The sequence below is a fragment of the Sus scrofa genome, chromosome 15 (genome assembly GCF_000003025.6).
Source record: "Sus scrofa isolate TJ Tabasco breed Duroc chromosome 15, Sscrofa11.1, whole genome shotgun sequence".
In the NCBI taxonomy this organism is placed as follows: domain Eukaryota; kingdom Metazoa; phylum Chordata; class Mammalia; order Artiodactyla; family Suidae; genus Sus; species Sus scrofa.
Genome location: NC_010457.5, coordinates 99,901,401 through 99,924,697, shown reverse-complemented (window position 1 = coordinate 99,924,697; position 23,297 = coordinate 99,901,401). Strand labels below are relative to the sequence as shown.

At 37.7% G+C, this 23,297-nt stretch overlaps 1 protein-coding gene across 1 annotated transcript in view; it reads left to right on the top strand.

Annotated features, from left to right (window-relative positions):
- The window catches only part of DNAH7 (dynein axonemal heavy chain 7), a 265,071-nt gene that overhangs the window by 62,651 nt on the left and 179,123 nt on the right, over positions 1 to 23,297 (top strand). The window contains 5 exon segments of the mRNA XM_021075816.1: positions 650 to 728; positions 4,837 to 5,061; positions 7,179 to 7,325; positions 8,755 to 9,440; positions 11,661 to 11,847. Of these exon segments, the coding sequence (XP_020931475.1) occupies positions 650 to 728; positions 4,837 to 5,061; positions 7,179 to 7,325; positions 8,755 to 9,440; positions 11,661 to 11,847 (1,324 nt within the window).

The following is a 23,297-nucleotide window of genomic DNA, read 5'->3' as shown; positions in this document are numbered from 1 at the left end:
TCTTCTCTCCACCTATGAGCTCAACCTCTTCACCAGCCATCCCTCTGGACCCTCGTTATCTCATTTTAAATCTCTCCATCCTCCGGCCCTCCACGTCATCAGCATCCACTCCCATCTCCTTCACCTCACAGCCAATTAATCTTAAAGAAATTTCTACTCATGTTATCTGAACTTCCTTAGCTCCCACTACTCTTAAAACAACAAAAAACCTCATAGTAAGTTCACTATTTGTATTACCCACAACCCAAATCAATAGGGAATATTTGCATATTACTAGAAGTTTCTGGGCACACAGGCCCATTTTAACTGTGTCCATCTCAACTAAATCTCTAGTAGAGACCTTGAAACTATAGGTTAGAAGTGATTCTTCATGATCTTGTCTTCTATACTAGATTGGAAACTGGTTGACAAGCAGTTATTGCATCTCATACATTCCTGTATCTCTGTCACTTAATACTGTAGTTGGGAATGTAATGGATGATCATTAAATGTGTATTGAATGAACAAGTAACTGAGCACAAATTTGCTTTTAATTAACTAGATGTCATATAGGTAATACTGTATTTTTCATGGAATGGGACATTTAAATAGTATACAGGAGTACCTTTAGGAATAAAATTTAATTATATGAGTTTTGTCTATGTTTCAGATTATGTGAGGAATTTGAGAAGATAGCTGAAAAAGCTCTTAGCACTCCTCCAAATACAGCAGAACTAATGGAAATGAAGGTATTATTTATAAACTCTCTATAGTCATGTATTTATATGTAAAGTGTTTTTTTCCCAGATTTGATCATTATTGACGTGATAATACAACAACAAATCATTCTAAAAGTTAAAAGAAAGGCCTTAAATAATCAGTCACACGCACTCACCCCCACACACGCTCATGTCTGAAGTTTGGTGATTCAGGCTGGGCACTCCTTGATGCTTCTTCAGGTCAGTTGGGTTCTCTCAGTCAGAGTTGGGTCAGCCAGTTCGCAGTTGGATTGATTAGTGTTATTATCTTTAGCAGCTTGACTCTGTCCCACTTGTCTCCCAAACTCCAGCAGGCTCGATCTGGGTATGTTTTCCTGGTATGGTAGAGGAACAAAAGCAAGCCCAATTGCATAAATGCCTTGCAAGTTTCTGCTTTTGTCACATTAGCTAATAGCCTGTTGCCCAAAGCATGTCATGTGGCCATAGCGTCAGTGAGAGGATGCTACAAGGATAGATAGTGGGAAAGGTGAAGTATTGGAGCTAATAATGCAGTCGTCTACAAGGGTATTTTTGAGAGCACTATTGAGAATCACTATGCTGGAGTTCCTGTTGTGGCCCAGCAGAAATGAATCTGACTAACATCCATGAGGACACAGGTTTGATCCCTGGCCTCATTCAGTGGGTTAAAGATCCGGCATTGCCGTGAGCTGTGGTGTAGGTCACAGATGTGGCTCTGATCCCACATTGCTGTGGCTGTGGCATAAGTCAACGGCTATAACTCCGATTTGACCCCTAGCCTGGGAACCTCCATGTGCCGTGGGTGCAGCCCTAAAAAGACAAAAAAAAAAAAAAAAATCACTATTCTGATAAGCATGAGCCAAGACTGTCTTGAGCAACCTGAGATACATGGTCATCCTTCATTTTTTCAGTCAGTAAATATTTAATTCTCAAGTAATATTTTATTTTGTTTTCTGTAGGCTTTCTTTGGTCAACATTAAAAATTTCTGTGGTAGTCTTGCTGAAAAATGTTTTGAGCATAAGACAGTACTGAAAATATTACATAAGTCTCACATCATTTTTCTTGCTACTTCTGTGCTTGATATCTACCTGATGGTGAATAAAATAATATAAAACACTTAGTTAATCATCGTTTCATTTTCTTCCTTTTCCATTCTTAGAACATTAAACTTTTACAGGATCTTCTTCCCTTTTTTAGCAATCTCAAGATCCAAAATAGAACCCTTTTATTTCTAGAATTTTATTTATTTATTTATTTATTTATTTATTTATTTATTTATTTATTTATTTTTGCTTTTTTAGGGCTGCACCCATGGCATATGGAAGTTCCCAGTCTAGGAGTCAAATTGGAGCTGTAGTGGCTGGCCTACACCACAGCCATATCAATGCCATATCAAGTCATGTCTGCAACCTACATCACAGCTCATGGCAATGTCAGATCCTCAACCTAATGAGCAAGGCCAGGGATCAAACCTGCATCCTCATGGATCCCAGTCGAATTAGTTTCTGCTGCGCCATGATGGGAACCCCCTAGATTTTAACATATTTAAACAAAACATTTTTTAAAACCCAGAAAAGTAGTTCCCGTCCATGGCTCAGTGGTTAACAAATCTGCCTAGGAACCATGAGGTTGCGGGTTCGATCCCTGGCCTTGCTCAGTGGGTTAAGGATCCTGCGTTGCCGTGAGCTGTGGTGTAGGTTGCAGACGAGGCTCAGATCCTGCATTGCTGTGGCTCTGGAGCAGGCCAGTGGCTACAGCTCCGATTGGACCCCTAGTCTGGGAACCTCCATATGCCGCGGAAGCGGCCCAAGAAAAGTCAAAAAGACAAAAACAAAACAACAGAAAAACATGTAAAATTATTCAAAATGTTGTATAGGTAGGAAATTACAAAAGAAGTTCTAATGATTATGTACATTCAATTATTCATTTAAAAATTTCAAATCATTAGAACCAACTTACATATCAACCTCTAAAGAGTTCTGTTTCCTCTGAAGTATTTGTACTTGGATTGGGTTTTTTATATGTATGTATACATGTATGTGGGAATATATATATATGGCACTAGATAGGGAGATGAAAAGGGAAGGCCAGAGAATGATAGATTTAGTGATTTAAAAGAAGGTAAAAGCATTTTTATTTTTATTTATTTTTTTTTTTTAAGGGTAGAGAGACTTTTTGGAGTGATAGAGACTTTCTTTCTTTCTTTCTTTCTTTCTTTCTTTCTTTCTTTCTTTCTTTCTTTCTTTCTTTCTTTCTTTCTTTCTTTCTTTCTTTTCTTCCTTCCTTCCTTCCTTCCTTCCTTCCTTCCTTCCTTCCTTTCTTGTCTTTTCTATGGCCATACCGGTGGCATGTGGAGATTCCCAGGCTAGGGATCCAGTTGGAGCTGTAGCTGCTGGCCTACACCAGAGCCACAGCAATGCCAGATCCAAGCTACATCTGCAGTCTACACCACAGCTCACAGCAACGCCAGATCCTTAACCCACTGAGCAAGACCAGGGATTGAACCCGCAACTTCATGGTTCCTGGTTGGATTCATTAACCACGGAGCCATGACGGGAACTCCTAAAAGCATTTTTAAAAAGAAGCCTTTACTTCAGAGACAGGAAGGTGTGGGGTGTAACACAGGGAAGGTAAACCCAGTTAGTTACAAGTAATTGTCAGTTTTCTCATTTCTCAATGGGGTAGCAGGTTTCCTTCAGTATTTGTACTATCAAGATATATAAATAAATTAATGTGTCTCAAAAGAGCTTTGAGAGAGCTACCCGTATACATTAACCCACTCACACACAGAGAGAGGTTTGATTTTGCAAAGATAGAATCAATACTCCCGCAAATTATTTTATTCACCTAACAGTATACTTTCTCTGTACTTCTACTAAATAAACTGAGCTCTTATTTTCTTTCAAAATCAATAGCCAATTACTCCAATAGAGTTTATTAAATGACTTGTCATTTCACTCCTGTTTTGACATAACTCTTTTTTAACACTAAATTTCCATATGTACTTGGATCTCTTTCTGAGGTCTGTTTTGTTCCATCTTGTACTCCTGAGCCAGAACAGCAGCTGTTTAAATGACTGCATCTTTATAGTCTATTTTGATATTTAGCAGGCCTACTCGCTGTCATTTTCCTTTTTCATAATTATCTTTGCTACTTGTGAATATTTACTATTTCAGAGACTTTATAGAATTATATCAAATTTAGTTTTTTAAAGTGACATTGCCATTTTGACTTAAATCGCATTGGCTTTATATTCTAATTGGAGGAGAATTTACATTACAACATTAGGTCTTAACATGTGCTTCTATATTTATCCGGTAATTTTAAAATGTCCTTCAATAAAGTACTGTAGTCTTCCTCATATAAATTTATCACATTCCTTGTAAAATTTTTTTATAGTTATATTTTAGTTTTTATAAGTAGGTATTGCAATACTGGTGTCTGTTGCAAGTTTGCAATTTTACATTTGTTATGGCGGTTATTGGATGAATTGTCTCCTCCACTAAAGTATAAACTCTGTGGGGAAAGCCCTCAATTGTCTCACTAAATTGCCCGTACCAGGCACATAATAGGTGCCCTACAAGGTTATTATGAAAGAAAAAGATATCACTGATTGTATGCTTCTTACCTACCAGAAAACCATACCAGTCTTTGGTTTTCCAGTGCTTTTATAGTGTTGTTTAATATTTCTGCTTTAGCCCCTGCTCTTTTAGTAAAGATGTTAGAGATAGATGAGCAGACTGCTACAGTCCCCTGTACTTCTCATAAGACTCTATTATAATTTGTACAATATTATTTCCTTAATCTATTTTTTTTCTTTTTATGGCTGCACCTTCAGCATATGGGAGTTCCCGGCCTAGGGGTTGAATTGGAGCTGCAGCTATGGCCTGCACCACAGCTATGGCAACACTGGATCCAAGCTGCATCTGTGACCTATGCTACACTTTGTGGCAACACAAGATCCTTAACCCACTGAGTGAGGCCAGGAATCGAATTCGCATCCTCATGGACACTATCGGGTTCTTAACCTGCTGAGCCACAATGGGAGCTCCCCCCACAAGTTGTTTTTCAATATGAGGTGTTCATTAAAATGCTACTGTAATTTTTGTTTTCCCTCAGGCTTATATTCAGAAAGTAGAGACAGTCGATATGATCGAACTGGAACAGAGATTGGTGGATTCTAAAAACTGTCTCGCCTTCCTCATTGAGTGTACCAACTTTTCACCAGCAGATATTAGGCTAAATAATAATGTCTTCCAGTGGTATGGAAGAATGGATGAAATTTTTGATGAACACAGGAAAATCATTAAAGAGAAAACAGAACAATATCAAGAAGGTCTTAAGGTGGGCATCATAGATATTTTAAATTATTTCCATTTTCTGGAAATATTTAAGTGTTAACTTCTTAAGCAGTGTTATCAGCTCCTCTCTTTAACAGTTCATATATCTTAGCTCCCTCCTCCCATAAGTCTTAGAAGAAGACAGTACCCATATTGGATCAATGTGGCATCATTTCTTGATTTTTCAAGCAGAAAACATTTGAATATGTTTTCCACAAATGACTATTAATAAAAAGAGTATTTATAGTATTGTTAACAGTTTATAGTACTCTTTTGAGCTATTGTATTTTCATTGTTCAGTGTTAAAATTCCCTTGGTAAGATGTGCCTTCACAACTCATAGTCACCAAATTCATCTAAGTACTCTGCCCAGGACCATCACTCTCGTGTTTAATAACTCAAGCTTTCTGTGAGTGTGTCCTGCATGTAAGATGGTTTATGACTTCCCTTGTCTATCTGCCCAGCCTCATCACCTTCCTTTCCCTACTCCTTGCTCTGGACTTTTCAATAACCCTAAACAACTTCTGGTCCCTGCTCTCCTTCACCTCTTCTCTCTGGAGCGCCCCACTGACCTGCATACATGTCTGTCCATCTTGCAAAGTCAGTTGACTTTCTGGGAAGCCGTTTTAGTCAGACCTCCGTGCTGCTTCTCCTCTGTGCCCATGACACTTTTAACACAGCTCTACGGGGCCAAATTGTCTGATCATTATATAGCTATTTTCAGATCTATCTCCCCATTAGTCAGTTAGCTCCTTGATGGCAAGGCTGTTCGCTTTTACCTTCTCTCCATTTATAGCCTACTGGCTAAAACAGTGCCTGATGCACAGAAACGCTATGAGCACTTCATAGCTGTTATCTGAATAAATGACAGAGTATTTTCAGTCTCACTTTACAGATGAAGAGACTAAGGGTTCCCAGGTGAAGGTGAAGAGGTTTGTTTCAGGTTAGCTGATAGAGCCATTTTTGATAGCAATTTTAGCTTCTTTCTACCATACCATAGCAAATACAGTTTATTGGCAGAATATGTTATTTGGAGAGTAAATTATAACTTAAAAAAATGCTAATTTTAAACTGTCAGTCTATAAGTCTTTATCTCTGTTTTACATTCAGGCCATTTCAGAATTTTTAAAAACCTATAGAAAATATCATGAATATTATTAGATGCTTATGCTCCAATATAATATACATTTAGAAGATTTCTAGGTGGCCCAGAGGTATGTATACTTTGTTGGAATGTATACCATTCTACAAATGACACATAATGTTGATGAATTTTTCCTCTCGTTTTCCTTCCCCCTCTGGACGAGAGCAATAAATTGGCCAGGAAACGAAAGAAAAGAGGAAAGATGTCAACCTAGATAATATATAAAATACAAAATCCATTTTTGAATAACCTAGATTTGACTTCTGAATATTTTATTAAGAGCTTCTTTTTAAAGAGCCGTTTAATATGGAGTACCTTACCAATGACAATTTTGTATGATTTTCTCATTAAAAACACACACACACCTGTTTTATACTAGAAGGATATAGTTTTTAGGTATTTATATCTGGATTTATTTACTTATTTCTGATGAAGAGAGCTCATAGGACAAGGAAAAGAACCTTGGGACACATTATTTTAGCACTCTAATTGAGGAGATATCTGAAAATCAGAACACAGTTAAAGAAATTCTGTTTTTCCCCGTTGCTTGTAAAAACACTGCATATACCTTTACAGTCCTTAAAAAATTAGAGTTCACTTTTAGCTCCATACTAGATTATTAGGAGATTTTTTTCAAGTGCTTATATTTCATTAGTGTAGGAAGGAATACCTTGTTTAATACGTTCGTATTCATTTCATAAATGCCAGAAATTCCCTACATTGATGATACAAGGGTAAACATTCTCTAATTTATGAATTACAGGAATCTTGATCCATTAATTTAAATCCCGACTTAAAAATTCTATATGTTTTGGATCCCTGTCATCTTCCAGATCATCCCTTTCTTTATATTTTACCAGTGATAAAATATAATAATAATAATTCTGATAATCCTTACAAATAGTAAAATCTTCTCTTGATACCTAGGGAGTTTTGCTCTTAAAAACAGTAACAGCAAAGAAAATTTTTTTTTATTAGTTACGGTGTGAACGGTTTGTGGAGGAATTGGAGAGTTATGCTAAACAGTCAGAAGAATTTTACTCATTTGGAGACCTTCAGGATGTACAGCGATACCTGAAAAAGGCACAAACACTGAATGGAAAGTTGGATTTAGCAGCAGACAAGGTAGGATTTTAAAATTCCTAAAGAGGATGAGTTAGTTCAACAGAAAGAACATTTGAATTTGGACTGTGTATCTACCTTTAAGAAATGGAGTCAAGTAAAAGAGCTTAACTGCATTGAATTAGCGATTAACATAGATGACATAAATGGATTTTACAGATGTGCTTCAAGGCGGAGCAGCATTGCTGTTTTCTATTGGTAGTGATAACAGTTTAGTGACTTTCATCTTTCGTTTTAAAGATAGAAAGCAGATGGAAATATAACTCTTAAGTTTGATTTTGTGCCATTTGGTCATTTACATTATGTCATAGGGCCTGGTTACTGTTTTGTTTTCCCATCTTCATGGAAGCCAGTTTATATTTGATGGCCATATTTTTAAATTAAGCCCACTATTTTCTTCCATTAAGGCACTTTGTTTCCAATACCACTATTTTAGAAATCAGCGTTCTTATTAGAAGCTGGATAGAGAAAAGCCATACCCTTTGCCATGTGAGATGCTTGAAATTTTTAACTGCATTTTTTATAAAAAAGGGAAATATGAAAACAGACCATATTATGATGCTCTACCTTTTCTATATATTGCTAGATTTTTGGTATCTAGTTCAGGGAATTAAATAATTTATAATAACATATTTGTAAATATGTGTTGAGAGAAATTAGAGGTTTTTAAAAACTGATGGCGCTGAAATTTTAAGTAACCTTCATAATTTATATATCTAGCTCACTCTTTTCAACTCTATAGATTTCTCCTTTATATCGCCCACATTCTTATAACTTTACTATAAACTAAGAGGAAATTAATGCTTTCTTTGCCTTTCTTATCCTACTTATCTTCAAGACCTAGCTTATCAACAGAAGCATCTGTGATTGCAGTATTTCAGCAGGCTCTCTTGTCTCTGAGGGAGAGCATTTTTTAAAATAATACTATTCATTATGTATTGAATGTCTACTGCTCTGAGATATTTATTCTATTGCCTTATATTATTAAATAATTGGTACTTAACTCCCCAGCTGGATTACTGACTACTTGGAATTGATAGTTTGAAATATACTTTTTTCTGTTTTCCATGGTACCTAAGACAGTGATGTGTTTATTAAAAGTACTTAAGTTCTTGTTAATTACTCAACGAAGCTATATCCTCAGAGTATGTAGATGGGCAGATACTTCTTTATATATATAAAGTTACTGTTTTAACTAACTTAACCAGTCATTGTTCTCTGGAAACTGTAATAAAAAAGAAATAGTAAAAGCAAAAACAAACAAAATGCATAGGAAAGAGAGATTACTGCTCAGTTTATCTAGTTATGACCTAATTTAAGTTTAATTTTAAGGTTTAATAAAAGGTTTGGGGGTCGAATTTGATATTTTGAAAAACTTAATTTTGAATATCATTCACTTTCAGAATAATGTATTTAATACTTGTCCTTCCAGATTGAGCAGTTTAATGCTGAAGAGGAGGCATTTGGTTGGCTACCATCAATATATCCTCAACGTAAAAAAATCCAAGATGGCTTGAACCCTTATCTGCGTCTCTATGAAACATCTGTAGAATTTAGCACCAAATATAGAGCTTGGACAGAAGGGCCATATCACAAGGTGAATCCAGACCAGGTAGAAACAGATGTTGGAAATTACTGGCGAGGACTCTATAAGCTGGAGAAAACCTTCCATGATTCTCCAAATGCACTGGCAATGACAAAAAAAGTAAGAGCAAAGGTGGAAGATTTCAAGCAGCACATTCCTCTCATTCAAGTGATTTGTAATCCTGGGTTGCGCCCCAGGCATTGGGAGGCCATGTCCAGCATCGTGGGCTACCCCCTGCAGCCAGCAGATGATTCCACTGTCTTCTCTTTCTTAGACATGAATCTGGAACCATATTTAGATAGGTTTGAAGGGATTAGTGAAGCAGCTAGCAAAGAGTATTCTCTCGAAAAGGCCATGGAGAAGATGATTAATGAATGGGATGCAATGGAATTTGTCATTCTTCCTTATAGAGAAACTGGGACATTTATTTTGTCATCGGTTGATGAAATTCAGATGCTGTTGGATGACCACATTATTAAAACACAAACTATGCGAGGATCTCCTTTCATTAAGCCTTATGAAAAACAAATGAGGTAAAGTGTTTAAACCTTGTTACCAAAATCATCACTTGTATATAATACACAGTTCTTTTTGAAAATTGATTCTGTACTTCATACCTAATATTTTAAATGTTTCATTGTAAGGAATGAGAACTTTTACTGTTTTGGGGACTAGACCTAAAACTTTTGATGTCATCTATATTCTCAACAAATATAGTAGAGTCAGCCTCCACATACTTATTTTTATTACCCACAGTAAATATGGGCATATTTATGACATATATATATATATATATATATATAAACACACACATATATATGACTCAAAAAAAAGCTCATGCCTATGAACATATAAACTATAAAACTAAAGATAAGTGATTTTCCAAACATACTAATTAGTTGGTTATAGATGATCCCTGAAAGTCTGTTGTAATTTCCACTCATATACATGAAGGATGGCTAGGTAAGTACAAAAGAATGAAACTATGATTCTAGTCTGGAATCTTAAGCATCTGTTGCAGTTGATTAAATCTGACCTTTATCCTGTCAATTTTTTCAGCTTTTGTAATTTGTGTTAAGCAGTTTATATTTTACCTTCAAAAAAATTGTAAATCCAAATCAGACTGCCTTTCATCAGTGTGAATTTGCATGGCAAGAGAAAGCTAGCTGCTTGGTGGTATCGGCCTCTGGCTATTGATATGGCATCCTAAATTTGAGCATCCTCAGTTGTTGCCATTGGCTCAGTCTCTGATTGCTCTGCCTCCTGCCCAGCTTGCTCCAGTGGCTCATCAAGAGTAGATTTTGAACTTCCCTGAAAGTGGTATATCTGGATTCTGTGTTTAGGGAGTTGCTGTTGTGGCACAGTGGAAATGAATCCTACTAGTAACCACGAGGTTGTGAGTTCAATCTCTGGCCTCACGCGGTGGGTTGAGGATCCAGCATTGCCGTGAGCTATGGTGTAGGTTGTAGATGTGGCTTGGATCCTGCATTGCTGTGGCTATGACATAGGCCAGCAGCTGTGCCTGTGATTCGGCCCCTAGCCTGGGAACCTCCATATGCTGTGGGTGCAGCCCTCAAAAGCCAAAACAAACAAAAAGAGTCTATGTTTAAGGATATGCATGAGATCATTAGCTGTGAGAAGTTTTCTTCCTTAGTCTGGGCTTTGATGGGGAAGGGGGAAGAGCATCAGAAGAAAGCAGAGGCAAATTTATTCATCAACATGAAAAGAAAGGTATGTTAGAAAGACATTTAAAAATGCCTGGGACTTTTAGAACTCCTATATACATTTATTGGTTTTAATGATCAAAAGTTACAGATCACCACCTACAAATGATGAGTAATACATCAATCTACACATAAAGCCATCCCATCTCTAAGTTTTGTTGCCATTAACCATCATTCTTCTTTATGGCTATGTTGTATAGCATAGTGGTTACAGCTGTCTGGGTTCAAATGTGGCTCTGTTTTTCATTAGTCGAGTGAGCTTGAACCAGTAACTTAGCTCTATATACCTTAGTCTCTCTACTGGTAAATAGATAATATACTCTGGACTCCGCCTTCTAGGATAGGAGCAAACACAGAGACCTTAGAACTATGCTTATAAAATTGTTAGTTAATACTGTAATTATAATATTCTTGATGAAATCAAGTTATCATTTTTGTGTTCCCTATTTAGAAATGATCTGATAATACTGAACACTCAAAAATGCTTCCTTCTTGGGAATGCAACACTTATGTATTTAAATTTCTGTAGATTTTTCTTTAAATGCCAGTTACATGTTCTGAATTGAAATATTTTATTCTGAAAATAAAGCCTTAATGGGCCTAAATTTTTTTAAAGGAAAAAAAATAGATGAATGATAAAGGAAATGAATCTTGGATGTAATTAGCTTTCCTAAGACGTTCAGAGTGCCCTTGATTGAGAACACCATCACCATTTCCAAAATCTCATTTTTTAATGTGTTCCCTCTGGTCCTGGGATTGGATTGCAGAAAGGTTTATAACTATGACATATACAGAAACCAGCCCATTTGTAGATAGGTATATCTTAACAGGTAGATATACCTACATGTTATTTAGAAATTGATTTTGTAGAAAACTCTAGTGATTTACCTTTGATTGTGGGTAGATGAATGGAAATTGGAATAACAACCTTTCATACAAGATTGACAGTGTAGTCACGGTTTTGAGTTTTATCATCTGAAACACTGCTTAGTTTGCTGTTGATAAGAGCCACTGTGTTTTGCTTCTCAGGGAATGGGAGGGCAAACTTTTGCTGCTTCAGGAAATTCTGGATGAATGGCTCAAGGTCCAAGCCACGTGGCTGTATTTGGAGCCCATTTTTAGTTCTCCGGACATTATGTCTCAAATGCCTGAGGAAAGCAGACGATTTACAACTGTGGATAAAACATGGAGAGATATAATGAAGAGTGTCACACAAGTAGGTAAAAAATCTCTGAGAATGGGATTATTTTGTTGAAGTGAAATAATTTTTGTTTCCAGAACAAACCAAAAAAGCCATTGTCTTTTTTCCCACATAGTCTTCTTTTTCAGTTATTATTTTAGAATGTCAGGAGCAAGAAATATCAAAAGGAAAATAGATATTTTGTCCTGAATACTTCTTGAGGTCCAAGCTGAATTTGCATTATTTAATGACAGAAGTTCTAGCAGTGGCTCCTACCAGATGCTCTGGTAGGAAGACACTATACTCAGCACGTGCTCTCCCATTTATTCTCTGACTCCCTTTTTGTGGGTTGCACCTCCAATGAAATGCGCTGTGATGGGAAAATGTCAACATGCCAGCCACTCAATCAACAAGTTTCTCTGTGGGAAGCTAAAAAGAAAAGAGCTGCAAAGATCAATGTATCTAAAGAGCCCAATAAATACAAACAAAATGCAATCTGTAAATCAATCAATCAACACACAAATACTGTGGAGAACTTAAAATTTAAATTGAGGAAGTTTAATAAAACCCAGTAACTCTGAAAAAGGCATGATTTTTATTCAGTTCAAAAGACATTTATTTTAAATAAACAAATCTACCTGCAAAGCATGGTTTGTGCATTAGTGGAAATTAAGACTAAAATAGAAATATTAGTTACTGAATTATTCCATTAAATGAATGTAAACTTCTCCATTGGTGTTTTGATCAAATAGAAAATTGTAAGATAGGAAGAGTGTTAAACTTTTTCTACTCTAAAATGGAAATATGCATATTTTTATTATTTAAACTTTGAAAGTTGTGACTAACTCTAAATCCTGATAATACTGTATCAATGTCAACTATTTGATTTGATAGAAAAATAGTGAGTAATATTGACATGGGTCTTTTTTTAATTTAAATTTTATTGAAGTATTGTTGACTTACAATGTTGTCAATATTGTAGGCAGAGGTCTTTTTATTTAATGTTTAATTTGTTTTATGCAGTAATACTTGAAACAAAGATTTTGTATAAACCAAACTTTTCTAGAATTAATCACACTGGAATTCCATATTTAAAGGACCTACTGGTGAGGAGTCACTTTGCAATAATTTACTCATTTCTAATTTGTTTTATGAATTTAGTCTTTCCTGTATTGTTTCCTTAACAACAGGCAAAACCCTTACAACATGTATACATTTTTGTTTGAAAGTGTATGAAGTAGAATTTTTTGTTGCTCAACAGAGAAAAAAGGAGATGCTTGTATTCTCCTAGTTAATATAATTTTAAAAGTTAAATTTCCTCTTTTGGCATTCTATCAAAAAACTCTTCGAAGTCCACATTGCTAAGGAAATTTTAGAGATAGTTCAATGCCTAGGAAAGAATAGCGAGGCTGGGACTGGTAAATAAAGGAGAAAGATTTTCAGTTCTATAAAGCTACTGAATTAAAACCATAGTAACAAAAAAAGCATTGCTTACTCTCATTCCCAAATAAACAGTTTTCTTTGGATGACACTTCCTTTACTTTTGCTATAAGACTTGATTATCTTCCTCAACTGGCTTTACATATTCTTTTTCTCAATATGTTAGTATTCAGGACAGCTTTTGTCTGTACTCTCCAAAGCTTTGAAAATAAATGTAAATCCTTATTCTCTCAGGAAAGCTAATGAGGATGACCTGTGTAGTAGAGGCGGCTAGATTAAGTGCTTGGTACAAAGAGCATCACTCTCAGTTGTAGGGATTCCTATTAAATGTTCTTTTAGAACTATGCCAAGAGAAAAAGGCTCAGAGGTTAAAAATAGAATGTAAATGATATTGTTAATAATATAAATGGCCTGGTTGAGGTTATCTTGGTTCCTTAAGGCATAAACATTAAATAATTTTATGTTTTGGAGTTCCTGTGGCGGCGCAGTGGTTAACGAATCCGACTAGGAACCATGAGGTTGCGGGTTCGGTCCCTGCCCTTGCTCAGTGGGTTAAGGATCCGGCGTTGCCGTGAACTGTGGTGTAGGTTGCAGACACGGCTCGGATCCTGCGTTGCTGTGGCTCTGGCGTAGGCTGGCAGCTACAGCTCCGATTCGACCCCTAGCCTGGGAACCTCCATATGCCGTGGGAGCGGCCCAAGAAATAGCAAAAAGACAATAAATAAATAAACAAACAAATAAAAATAATAATAATAATAATAATTTTATGTTTTGGAACCTGCTCCCAAATACGCTTGGCTAAAGGCTGTTTCTCACTAGCGAATGCTCCTTTGTTAACCTTTCAGGGTAATTCCAGAATTTTCCAGTCACCTTTGGTTATTAAGATAGTTTGGCCTTGGAAGACTAAGCTGAGTCTGTTTCAGAACCTTGATCTTATGTTCTACTCTGAGCAATTCTTCTCCCCTTAGAGCAGGTAAACCCGAGGCTTCATTGGGGGTTGGGGGCAGTGGGGACTGTGCTCTCATTCCCGTGCTCCTACTGGGACAGGGAAGAGGTAAAGAGGATGATAAAGGCAGGGGAAGGTGAGAAAGGTAGGAAGAGGGAGGGGCAGGGAGAGAGAATTTTCCCATGTAACTGATTCAGCTAAATTGGTTGTTATTTCTGTTGGGTGTCATTGTAAAGTGGTAACCTCCTGTCAGTGGTGCCCATGCACTGTGCCTTTACTGTTGGCCATCACAACTAGTCAAGCTTTTAGACCAGTTGTAGACAGGTGACATCTGCAGATTAACTCAGTGTGGACAGATGAAGACCCCAACAAGCTGCAGCTTCTGAGCGACTCTTATCTTAAGCATCTCCTCTAAACGTGGTCATCCCCTGCCAGGTTTGGCTGCTTCTTCAAAATGACCTACCAACAGTGGCTTTTGCCGCATTCCTCTCACAGGTTTGTCTTTCTCCCCTTGGTACAACAGTATTTCACAGGTCTATGGCCCTTAATCTCACCTGGGGTCTGTAGCAAGGTGGGCTCCATCTCTAAGTAACCTTGAGCACGTGGTCTTTGCCCCTCCTTCACCTAGTCATCACACCATGCCACCCTCTCCCAGGGTTCTTTTCCTGCTCTGATAGCACTGAAGCAGATCAATACACTGGTGATGGTGAAGACCTTCAGGTGGAGAAGTCATCATTTGCAGTTCAAAGAAGTGAATAATCTTGCATCATGTATATTGCATGTACCCCAAACCGATTTTTGATCCATGTTGGATGTCTTTTGTTTTTCATGCAAGACAGAAAAGGCGACTCTTGAATTTCTTCCCAAACCTTTTATTTCTGTAGTTTAACCCCATCTCAATAATTTTGAACACCATTCTCCCTGTTTCTGAGGCCAAATACATAAGAATCTTTCTTTTTCTTTTCTTTTTTTTTTTTACTATAGTAAATATGATCACTTGGCACTAAGCATCTCACCTCTTTCCAGTGAGCTGGAAAGCTCAAGTCTCCCAGACTCCTTAGCATTTCATTTCCCTGAAGTACATTTGATTTTAAAGAGTAGGTTCACTCATTTGGAAGGCATACAGTGGCCATCTTCTTGCCATTTTAGCTATTTCTGCTGTCAAAGTCATAGACACTTCACTTTTTTTCTTTTTTTTAAAGATTTTTATTTTCTATTACAGTTAATTTACAGTGCTCTGTCAACTTCTGCTATACAGCAAAATGACCCAGTCATTCATACATACACATCATGTATGTACATTCTTTTTCGCACACTATCCTCCATCATGTTCCATCACAAGTGGCTAGATATAGTTCCCTGTGCTATATAGCAGGATTTCATTGTTATCTATTCCAAATGCAGTAGTTTGCATATACTAACCCAAACTTCCAATCCATCCCACTCCCTCCCCCTCAGCAACCACAAATATATTCTCCAAGTTAATGTGTTTCTTTTCTGTAGGTAGTTTCATCTGTGCCATATATTAGATTCCAGATATAAGTGAAATGATATGATATTTGTCTTTCCCTTTCTGACTTACTTTACTTAGTATGAGAGTCTATAGTTCCATCCATGTTGCTACAAATGGCATTATTATGTTCTTTTTTATGGCTGAGTGGTATTCCATTGTGTATATATACCACACTTCTTAATCCATTCATCTGTCGATGGACATTGAGGTTGTTTCTATGTTTTGGCTATTGTGAATAGTGCTGCAATGAACATGTGGGTGCTTGTATCTTTTTCAATGAAAATTTTGTCTGGATATATGCCCAGGATTGGGATTGCTGGGTCGTGTGTTAATTCTATATTTAATTTTTTGAGGAACCTCCATACTGTTTTCCATAGTGGTTGTGCCAATTTACATTCTCGCCAACAGTGTAGAGGGTACCCTTTTTTCCACACCCTCTCCAGCATTTATTATTTGTTGACTTGTTAATGACGGCCATTCTGACTGAAGTGAGGAGGTACCTCATAGTAGTTTTGATTTGCATATCTCTAATAATCAGTGATGTTGAGCATTTTTTTCATGTGCCTGTTGGCCATCAGTATACCTTTAGAAAAATGTCTATTCAGTTTTTCTGACCATTTTTTGATAGGGTTCTTGGTTTTCTTGCTGTTGTGTAAGTTGTTCATATATTTTAGAGATTACGCCCTTGTCAGTTGCATCATTTGAAACTATTTTCGCACATTCTGTAGATTTTTTTTTCTTTTTTTTCTTTCTTTTTTTTTTTTTTTTTTTTTTTTTTTTTTTTTTTACAATTTCCTTTGCTGTGCAAAAGCTTTTAGGTTTGATTAGGTCCCATTAGTTTATTTTTGTTTTTATTTCTGTAGCCTTGGGAGTCAGACCTAAGAAAACATTTGTATGGTTGGTGTCAGAGGATGTTTTGCCTATGTTCTCTTCCAGGAGTTTGATGGTATCTTGTCTCATGTTTAAGTCTTTAAGATATTTTGAGTTTATTTTTGTGCACGGTATGAGGCTGTGTTCTAGTTTCATGATTTTCATGCAGCTGTGCAGTTTTCCTAGCACCACTCGCTGAAGAGACTGTCTTTTTCCCATTTTATATTCTTGCCTCCTTTGTTGAAGATTGATTGACCATAGGTGTCTGGGTTTATTTCTGGGTTCTCTATTCTATTCCATTGGTCTGTATGTCTGTTTTAGTACCAGTACCACACTCTCTTGATGACTGTAGCTTTGTAATATTGTCTGAAGTCTGGGAGAGTTATCCCTCCTTCTTGATTTTTTTCCCCCCTCAGGACTGCTTTGGCAATTCTGAGTCTTTTATGGTTTGAAATAAATTTTGGGGTTGTTTGTTCTGTTCTGTGAAGAATGTCATAGGTAATTTGATATGGATTGCACTGAATCTGTAGATTGCTTTGGGTAGTATGGCCATTTTAACAGTATTAATTCTTCCAATCCAGGAGCATGGAAAATCTTTCCATTTCTTTGAATCCTCTTTAATTTCCTTCATTAATGTTTTATAGTTCTTAGCATGTAAGTCTTTCACCTCTTTAGTCAGGTTTATCCCTAGGTATTTAATTTTGGGGGATATGATTTTAAAAAGTATTGTATTTTTATATTCCTTTTGTAATATTTCATTGTTAGTATACATAAATGTAATTGATTTCTGAATGTTAATCTTGTATCCTGCTATTTTGCTGAATTCATTGATCAGTTTGAGTAGTTTTTGTGTGGTTATTAGGGTTTTCTAATATAGTATCATATCATCTGCATAGAGTGACAATCTTACCTTTTCTCTTCCAATTTGGATACCTTTTATTTCTTGTGTTTGTCTTATTGCTGTGGCTAGGACTTCCAATACTATGTTGAATAAAAGTGGTGAGAGTGGGCATCCTTGTCTTGTTCCAGATACATCTTTTTCTTTTCCAGCAGACTTGAATGTCTCTTGACCAGTTTTGTGGGTATTTAGAGGTGGTAAGATGGCGGTTTCCTGGTCCTCTCTCTGATCCTAGGATCACAGCCACCACAATATGTTCTTGAACACAGTGGTTCCAGTCGTGGAATCCTTTGTCCTCACTGGGGCAGAGGTAGCAGCACTCCTGGAAGATAAGTTCCCCAGTGTTCCAGCTGTCTTTCCTGGAACTCCAGCCTGGAGTGTGCACCTCTAGACCTTCCTGTGATTTTGTAATCACTTAATTCCTTGTATTAAACTTCTTTTTTGCTTATTTACCCAAATTCTTCACTGATCTCTGAAAAAAGATATTACAACCTCAAAGACGGGATCTAGGATTGTTTATATGACCCAGTTGGGTTTTAGGATAGTGAAACTCTAGTTACCATTTTAAAAATGAAACATTGGTTGTACCTGGCATGCTGCACAAAACTCACTTATTTAAATCATGGTGTCCTGGAATTAAGAGTCTATTTTACAGGCAATGCTTTGGTGGACCAAGTGTATGCTGGGATAAGTTAATACAGTACAAATTTGAAATACAAGTGATGTGCAATTGACTGAGTTTTTTCTAAAGCCCTGGAGACATTAAAGAAATGGCACTATTCAGGGTGCAAATTCTCTGCTCAAAATGTAGTCAGAGGACTAAGGTGCTTCTGTGATTGCCCTCAGAGAGCCTTTTAATTCTCATAGCTATAAGCGTGATATAGCCAAAAGTTAGTTATGGATTCTGATGCAATGGGTTGCCAAATTACAGTGTAATTTAATTTACAGCCTTGCCAGATCTGTTATGTGAAAGGCAATTTACTTATTTGGAAACAGCAGGATAGTGAGAACCAGGAATGGGGACATTTGGGTGGATTTGATTGACTTGAGTATGCTGATCCTCACACTGCAAAGCCTCTCTTGCCAGAAGCCTTGTCAGAATCCTAAGGAAAATCAGCAGTATGTATTACAATGGTGCTGGTCTAGGGAGAACCTAAGTTAGATGGAGTCAACTGCGCTGATGTGAGTATACTAGCCAGAGATCTTGTTTCTATGTGCTAGTCAGGGAGATGGGGATGGTTTCAATTGCTTTTATGACCAAAACCTGTCTTCCATGATGTCCTACCTATATGAAATTGAAATGCCAGAAAATCCTTGATATAATTTTAAAAAATCAAAGACTGATCTATAAGTATTTCTGCAAAGTATGCTTCCATCATCCAGAAGTAGAAATTACAGCCTCCTTTTCAGGGGTGGCCTAAAAAGGTATTGTTGAAGGAAATCCTTCTAGTGGGCACAACTTAAATAAATGTTAGACATAAAAAAGAAATAAAACCGGAGTTCCCATCGTGGCTCAGTGGTAACGAACCCAACTAGAATCCATGAGGATGCGGGTTGAATCCCTGGCCTCGTTCAGTGGATTAAAGGATCCAGTGTTGCTGTCAGCTGCAGTATAGGTCACAGACATGGCTTGGATCCAGCATTGCTATGACTGTGGTGTAGGCTGGCAGCTACGGCTCTGATTCAACCCCTAGTTTTTGGAATTTCCATATGCCATGGATGCAGCCCCCCCAAAAAAAAGAAAAAAAAAAAAAAAAAGACAGCACTGCAAAGCAGAGTTTAGGACTTAGGGAAGGACTTGTCATCATGGACTATCCCTTACCCAACAATGCTAAGTGCCCAAGCTGCCAACAGGGGAAACTAACATAGTGCTTCTGATACAGGACCATGCCTGAAGGGACCAGGCAGTCATTTAGAAGGAATTAAATGCAGTGGACCTTTTTCAACCGAAAAGGGGTCAGTGATTTGTGATTAGTCTGTACCAGATGGATTTTCCTTTCTTATCCCAAGTTTCTGCCAACACTGTCATTCATTGACTTACTGAATGACTTATTGTCACAGTTTCCACACAACATTGCTTCTGCCAAGGAACTCACATTACCAAGGAAATGAGGCGATTGACTGATACTCAGATGATTTACTGGTCCTCATGTGAGCATTGACCTTATAAAAAGTGGAATGTCTCATGTTGAAGACTCAGTTGTTATACCAGCAGGAAGAAAATTGTTGGTGAGTTTGGAGTGAAGTTTTAGAGGATATATCGCATATGTTCTTAAACCAGCTCCGAATAAAAAGGTTCTTCCCTAGGCAGAGTACATGGGTCTGGGAAGTAAGGAGTGAAAAATGACAGTGACACTTTTGCACCAATTCACCCAATTAAATACAACAATTTTGCTTCCCAACTTTTGGTTTTGCTAGTTGAAATATTTTAGTGTCCAGGGGAGAAATAATTCTGTATGGGACACATCAATGGTTTCATTGAACAGGAAGGGTTTTTTTTTTTTTTTTTTTTTTTTTTTTTTTTTGGTCTTTTTGCCATTTCTTGCGCCGCTCCCGCGGCATATGGAGGTTCCCAGGCTAGGGGTCCAATCGGAGCTGTAGCTGCCAGCCTACACCAGAGCCACAGCAACGCGAGATCCAAGCCGCGTCTGCAACTTACACCACAGCTCAGGGCAACGCCGGATCGTTAACCCACTGAGCAAGGGCAGGGATCTAACCCGCAACCTTATGGTTCCTAGTCGGATTCGTTAACCACTGTGCCATGATGGGAACTCCAGGAAGTTCTTGATTTGCTCTCTCTACCCTTTTACCTCTCCGTTCTTATAACTTTCCACCTTACTTACTCTATTCGAGCCACACTGGCTTCTCTTATTTTTTTTAATCACACATGCCAAATACACTCTGCCTTAGAACCTCTGCACTGACTGGACCCTATTCCTGAAAGGCTGTACCTCTAAATATCTGAGGAGCTAATTAATGCTTTTGCTTCCTTGAAGTCTTTTTTTGAATATTACCCTTATAAAGAGTCTCACCTCAGGAGTTCTGCTGTGGTTCAGCAGAAATGAACCTGACTAGCATCCATGAGTACATGGGTTCAATCCCTGGCCTAACTCAGTGGGTTAAGGATCGGGCATTGCTGTGAGCTGTGGTGTAGGTCACAGACATGGCTTGGATTCTGCATTGCTGTGCCTGTGGCCAAGGCCGGCAGCTGCAGCTCCAGCTCCAATTCAACCCCTAGCCTGGGAATTCCCATGTGCCACAGGTATGGCCCTAAAAAGAAAAAAAAAAAAAAAAGGCGAAAAAGAGTCTCACTTTTTTTTTTTTGTCTTTTTGCCATTTCTCGGGTCACTCCCACGGCATATGGAGGTTCCCAGGCTAGGGGTCGAATCAGAGCTGTAGCCGCTGGCCTACACCAGAGCCACAGCAACTCGGTATCCAAGCCTCGTCTGCAACCTACACTACAGCTCACGGCAACGCCGGCTCCTTAACCCACTGAGCAAGGGCAGGGATTGAACCCGCAACTTCATGGTTCGTAGTCGGATTCGTTAACCACTGCGCCATGAAGGGAACTCCAAGAGGCTTACCTTGAACTGGGACTTGCCTTTGCCTTTCCTGACAATCCCCATCCCTTTTCTTATTTGTAGTGTCCATCATCTTCTAACTTACCATATGATTTATGAATTATTAATCATTGTTATTTGTAGTCTGTCTCCTCGTGGAAGCTGGGAGCTTTGTTTTGTTCACTGTTGTGGCCCAAACACTAAGAACAGTGTCTGACATGTTAGAGGCTCTCCATAAATATTTGTGGAGTGAGTGAACAAATAATTAAATTGAGATTGATCCTTGAATTATTGCAACTTCTAAGAATTCTGAGTTTATTCTGAAAAGCCTCTCTGAAAATTCAGTTTTAGATAACTGAGTCCTATGTGCTGGATTAATCCTAGAAAAATCCTGCATCTTGAAAGACTTTCAATTCTTGGTGGAGGTCCAAGGATCTGAAAGTTGTAAGGGAACATAAACGTCGGCTCAGTGAACATTTCCTTTCTTAGCACCTAAAAGGTTTAATGAGGATCTTTCAAGTTTTCTGTCATCAAGGGATTTCTGATTAAGAAGTTTATGCTTCTGGAAGTTTACTGAACTGGCTTGAGCTTAATTCCATTAAGTGTGCTTTCTGCGAAGCATCCTGGCAGCAGTAATTAGAATGTTCTTTCTATGTACCCCAATTAAAGTTTCAGGCCCTGATATCACAGGCATTTGGTTTGGAAATGTAGATCAACCAGTACGTTGTCATTTGAGCTGATGAGAGTGGTGATACTTATGAAGCAAAAGAAGACATATCAAATTTGTAAAATTATTCCTTTAACCAAAAAATATGGCAGTTAATAATTCCTTTTCTCCTCTAGGAGACAGAAAGTAATTAAAGTGTCAAAGGAGCCGTACTTAGTTTCAAATTTCTGGTAGCTTCCTGTTATAACATCTTATTGTTCTATCTTGAAAGCATTAACTAATAATGGTACAACAGGGAGGGTTATACATTCTTTGAGTTTCTGTCTGTCTGTCTGCGGGCTTGACTCACCCTCATTCACTCAAGTATTCAACAAATGTGCATGGCATGCCTGCTCTGTACCAGAATTTTGTGGCAATGCTTAAAGGAACTTAAAGCCAGTTTTATTCTTTTATGATAACTACCTTACTGGAAGGATGGCAGTTTACAAAATGTTCATTTTAACTCCATTAAACTGATGGAGTGATATAAGTGCTTTATTCTATCCATTCCAGCAGAGTAATGTCTGTCTGTCTCTAGCTCTTCAAGAGGCAGTTATAGAAGGGGAAATGGAAAGGGTAGTTTCAGGTATAAATTTGAATTTGTTCCTCATAACAGCTTTGAGAGAACATTTTTTTTTCTTTTTTGGTCACCCCGCAACATATGGAGTTCCCAGGCCAGGGATCAGATCTGAGCTGCAGTTGCAACCTAAGCTGCAGCAGCTGCAACGTCAGATCCTTAACCCACTGTGCCAGACTGAGGATCAAACCTGCGTCCCAGTGTTCCCAAGATGCCATAAATGCCCTTGTATCACAATGAGAACTCCATCCCTATTTCATTTATTTTGTTTTATTTTATTTTATTTTATTATCTTTTTAGGGCTGTGCCCATAGCATATGGAGGTTCCCAGGCCTAGGGGTTGAATCCGAGCTGAATATGCTAGCCTATGCCACAGCCACAGCAACGCCAGATCCAAGTCACATCTGCAACCTACACCACAGCTCACAGCAACACTGGATCTTTAACCTACTGAGTGAGGCCAGGGATCAAACCCACATCCTCATGGATGCTCATGGATACGCCGAACAAATGGGAACTCCTATCCCCATTTAAAAAATAAGAAAGTAAGAGACTCAGGTTAATTAAGTGACCCAAGGTCACATGGGTAAGAAGGAGCAATGTGGGCTAGGAATCAGGTCTATGCGTTCCTTCATCTTATGCAGTCTCTATTTTGTTCATCTTCTCGTGGGAAGGGAGTGTTCAGTTTCCATAAGGAAATGACTACTTTTCTATGATTCTCTTAAGTCCCTATACCACGGTATAGATTATCACCTCTGTTCATTCACAACTAGCGTATTTGGCTCAAAGTCATTGAGCTGATCTAGACAAATAGGTTTGACCTAAAGAATTCAATAAAAAATTTTGCTTGAATGCTAAGTGCTTCCAGAGGTATTTCTTCTCTAATTATAATGTTCAGGAAAATAAATATGAGCTGTTGTTTTAAATTATTTTTAGCTTTCAAATCTTAGATCCAAAATAGCAAATTGCAATAAAT